Below are 5,042 nucleotides of genomic sequence, written 5' to 3'. Positions count from 1 at the left end.
AATCTTCACAAAATTCTGGCCACTGTAGTTAGGGAAACTAGGGAACCTAGTAAGACAGTACTGGGCAGCAAGAAGGAGCCCCTAGCAAGAGATCAGCGTTCATTCTGCAAGGAGAAAGGACACTGGGCTCGAGAATGCCCCAAGAAAAAGAAAAAGCCTCAGGCCCCCAAAGTCTTGGCCCTGCAGGAAGACAGTGATTAGAGGGCATGGGGTTCGGACCCCCTCCCCAAACCCAGGGTAACCCTTACAGTGGAGGGGAAGCCTAGTCAGTTCTTGGTAGATACTGGGGCTCAGCATTCAGTGTTACTGCAAAGAAGGGGCTACAGGGAGCAGACAATACCCATGGACTACCCGAAGAACAGTGGACGTAGGCGTGGGCCGGGTATCCCACTCGTTTATTGTCATTCCTGAGTGCCCCTACCCACTACTGGGAAGAGACCTCCTCACCAAAATGGGTGCTCAAATCCATTTAGACTCCGAGGGACCTCGGGTGTTAAACCGACAAGGAAAGCCTCTCCAGGTATTAACTCTCAGGCTGGAAGATGAATACCAATTGTTTGAGAGACAAGGGCAGGAGACTGGACAGATGGACTGGTGGTTAGAAAACTATCCCCAGGCGTGGGCAGAAACTGTAGGGGTAGGGAAGGCTAAAAACCAGCCCCCCGTCCACATAGAGCTGAAGGCTCAAGCCAGTCCTATAGCTGTCCGACAATACCCAATGTTCCGAGAAGCACATGAAGGCATCCGACCCCACATTGCCTGTTTGCTCCAGCTGGGGATTCTATGGAAGTGCCAATCAGCCTGGAACACGGCCTTGCTACCAGTCTGAAAACCTGGCACTAATGATTACTGACCAGCCCAGGACCTCCGAGAGGTAAACAAGTGGGTGACCGACCTCCACTCCACAGCTCCTAACCCCTATAATCTTTTAAGCTCTTTACCCACAGACAGGACCTGGTACTCAGCACTGGATCTCAAAGATGTATTCTTCTGCTTACCGCTGGCTGTAAAAAAGTCAAGGTTACTTTGCCTTCAAATGGAAAGATCCAGAGACTGGCCTAGCAGGGCAACTCACGTGGACCTGCCTGCCTCAAGGATTCAAAAACTTGCCCACCATATTTGACGAGGCCCTCCACCAAGACTTGGCTATGTTCTGGGCCTCAAACCCCCAGGTAACTCTGTTGCAGTATGTAGATGATCTCCTCCTGGCAGCAGCTGACGAGGAACTGTGCCTGGAAGGAACAAAGTGTCTCCTCACAGAGTTGGGAGAACTGGGCTTTCGAGCCTCTGCCAAAAAGGCTCAGATCTGCAAGTGACAGGTCAGTTACCTGGGGTACCTTCTTAAAGACGGGAAAAGATGGTTGTCTGAGGCCAGAAAAGAGACAGTGTTTCACATTCCGCCACCTACTAAGCCAAGACAAGTCAGGGAATTTTTAGGTACTGCTGGGTTCTGCCACCTATGGATAACTGGTTTTGCTGAGATGGCAGCCCCGTTATATCCCCTCACTAAGAACAGTCAGCCCTTCAAGTGGGGAAAGGGAGAACAACAGGCTTTTAACAACATCAAGATGGCCTTGATGTCCGCACCGGCTCTGGGGCTCCCCAATGTAACCAAGCCCTTCCACCTGTATGTGGCAGAAAATAAGGGGGTTACAAAGGGGGTCCTAACTCAAAAACTGGGCCCCTGGTAAAGGCCTGTAGCATATCTGTCCAAAAAACTAGACTCAGCAGCCTTGGGGTGGCCAGCTTGTCTAAAGATCATAGCGGCAGTAGCAGTTCCGGTAAAAGATGCTAACAAGTTGACTATGGGACAGAGTTTGGTAATCTCGGCACCTCATGCTTTAGAGAGAATTGTTCGCCAGCCCCCCGACCAGTGGCTCACAAATGCTCGCATGACTCACTATCAGACTCTGTTACTGAACTCAGACTGGGTTACTTTCGCTCCCCCGGTGAGCTTAAATCCAGCCACGTTGCTCCCAGACCCTGACCTTGACCCTCCTATCCATGACCGCCAACAAGTGCTTGTCAGATCAGCCTCTGACGGACGCCGAAGCCACCTGGTTCACTGACGGCTGCAGTTTTCTGGAGGAAGGAGTATGGAAGGCAGGAGCCGCTATAGTAGATGGCCAGAACCTGATATGGGCACAGGCCTTACCTGCAGGAATGTCCGCCCAGAAGGCAGAACTCATCGCCCTCACAAAAGCCCTTGAACTAGGAGAGGGCAAAAGAATCAACATCTATACATACAGCAGTTTTTGTAGACACCTTCTCTGGATTGGTGGAAGCATTCCCAACAAAGCAGGAAACTGCCACTGTCGTGGTCAAGAAAATCCTGGAAGAAATCTTCCCACACTTTGGGGTATCCAAAGTAATTGGTTCCGGTAATGGGCCCACCTTCATTACCAAGGTAAGCCAGGGAGTGGCCAGATACCTAGGGGTCAATTGGAAATTACATTGTATCTACAGACCCCAGAGTTCAGGACAGGTAGAAAGGATGAACAGAACTCTAAATTAACCTGACTAAATTAACCATGGAGACTGGCGTGGACTGGGTGGTGCTCCTTCCCTTGGCCCTGTTTAGAGCTAGGAACACCCCCTCCCGGTTCAACCTGACCCCCTTTGAAATTCTCTATGGTACCCCTGCCCCCTTGACTTTACTGGGGGACGGTTTTGAACCCACTTGCCATAGAAACAGTGATTTATATGCCAGGTTAAAAGGACTCCAAGCGGTGCAGAAGGAAGTCTGGACGCAGCTGGTGACCACCTATGAACCTGAGACCCTCGAAGTTTCTCACCAGTTCCAGGTTGGAGACACAGTCTATGTGAGATGACATCGCTCCCAGACTCTGGAATCCCACTGGAAGGGACCTTACCTGGTGGTCCTAACAACACCGATGGCTGTGAAGGTGGACAGGATCACCACTTGGATCCACGCCTTGCACGTAAAACCTGCACCACCAGCCAAAGACCAAGGATCAAAAGACGCTACCTGGAGAGTCCAGAGTTCCAAGGAGCACCCCTTCAAACTCAAAATCGTTCAGACTGGGGGTTCAGACACTTTGGATGTTGTAAGATGAAAATTTTATTTTTTCTCCTTCTGTACCTTCTGTACCTGGTAGTTTTCCCCAGAGCCTGAGAGCTTCCAGCCCACATACCCCTCAGAAATTAACTTGGTATGTTATAAATGGGGTAGGGGATACAATCTGAAACTCATCCAAAGTCACCTCAGGGTCATGGTGGCCTGAACTGTTTCCTGATGTGTGAAAATTATCCATGGGAGCCCCGCCAACTGGGATTTAGAAGGATACTTTGCTGGTACAAAAGCCCCTAAAATTCCTTACCCTATCAATAGGGTTGGAATTTCACCAGGAGTGGGATGTAGTTCTAAAAGTTGAAGACATAGGGTAAGTACCCTCACCTTCTATGTATGTCCTGGGTTCCACCGTGACAGGGAACTAAATTATAAATGTGGAAGTAAAGCAGATTATTTCTGTAAAAGCTGGGGCAGCTACAGGAATTTCAGCTTTGGCTGTTCAGTATCAAAATTACCAAAGTTTGCAGGCAGCCATAAATGCTGATATTAAAGAAATAGAAAATTCAGTTACTAAATTACAAGAGTCTCTCACCTCTCTTTCTGAGGTGGTCCTATAAAATAGAAGGGGACTAGATCTCTTGTTCCTTCAGCAGGGGTGGCTCTGTGCTGCAGTAAAAGAAGAATGTTGTTTTTACATTGATCACTCAGGGGTAATTAAAGACTCCATGGCCAAAATTAGGGAAGGCCTGGCCAAGAGAAAAAAAGAAAGGGAACAAAATCAGGGATGGTTTAAGTCATGGTTCAACTCCTCCCCATGGCTCACGACCCTCGTGTCTACCCTGCTAGGACCATTAGTTATTTTAGTATTGCTTCTGACCTTTGGTCCCTGCATTATAAATCGCTTAGTAGCATTTGTTAGAGAACGTGTTAGTACTGTCCAAATTATGATGTTAAGACAACAATATCAGGAATTAAATCAACAGGAATCAGTATTTCATGACTGAAATATGCATAAGAAAAAGGGGGGAATGTAGAGATAAAATTAACCCCCGCTTTCATAACATATGCAATTCGCTTCTGTAAAACTGCTTGCTGTGTGATAAGGTAGATTAATTAAGTTTAAATAGTATTTGAATTGCTAAAAAACCCACCAACCTTTTTGGAACATTCCATTGCCAGGGTAAAAGGGATTTCCAGGAAGGGCCTAACCACTATAAGGGTGGGCCATTCCAGGAACCCGAAGTGCACCCAGTTCCAAGAAAGGCCTAACTACTAGGTGATGGGTCACATCCCCAGTGTACCACCAATGAATTTAAAAGTCACCTCAGATGACCAATAAGCTGTGTACAACTCATCCTGTTGCCAAAGTCTGCCTACCAAACTGTATGAAAAGTGCTTGTGTTAAGAGCTTGTGGCCGCTTCTGTCCTGAAGATGGAGCGACCCCAGCATGCTAGAATAAAAACCTCTTGCTTGATTGCAGTGATCTCTGTCTCCTCGTCTTTGCGAGATGAGCCTTCCCAACAGGTAAGATTTGTGCTTTCGGGCCATTCTTACACCTGACCATTTACTTTTATTTTCCCTACACCCCACAAAACTCACTGAAGCTTGAATTGTGTCCCCCAAGTTTTATGTATTAGAAACTTGACCCCCACTGTGACTGTTAAGAGGGTGGGGAAACCCTATTATGGAAAGAAAGATGGAGCCCTGAAAACCTGATTAGATTTTAGGACCATGCAGTAGTGAATGGATTAAAAATGGTGGTCATGGGTATGGCTCTGAGGGCTTTACAAGAAGAAAAAGGAGAGTCTATCTTGTTCTCTTTCTGCTCTGCTCTCTCTACTTCCACCATCGTGCAATGTGACAAACCTGGGTCACTGTGGCCTTCACCAAGACCCTCACCAGATGTGTTCCCTGGACTTTGGACTTTCTAGCCTCCGAAATTGTAAGCAATAAATTCATTTTCTTTATAAATCACCCAGTTTCAAGTATTTGGTTATAACAGAAATG

General features: G+C 47.5%; 1 protein-coding gene across 1 annotated transcript in view; it reads left to right on the top strand.

Moving 5' to 3' along the window:
- The window catches only part of LOC103598147, a 2,344-nt gene extending 1,028 nt beyond the window's left edge, over window positions 1-1,316 (top strand). Inside the window, 2 exon segments of the mRNA XM_008582092.1 lie at window positions 318-1,009; window positions 1,011-1,316. Coding sequence (XP_008580314.1) covers window positions 318-1,009; window positions 1,011-1,316 — 998 coding nt within the window.
- Window positions 1,317-5,042: the final 3,726 nt, after the last annotated feature.

This window comes from Galeopterus variegatus, unplaced genomic scaffold, assembly GCF_000696425.1.
Source record: "Galeopterus variegatus unplaced genomic scaffold, G_variegatus-3.0.2 Scaffold2518, whole genome shotgun sequence".
Lineage (NCBI taxonomy): Eukaryota > Metazoa > Chordata > Mammalia > Dermoptera > Cynocephalidae > Galeopterus > Galeopterus variegatus.
This window is presented reverse-complemented; position numbering and strand designations above follow the sequence as displayed.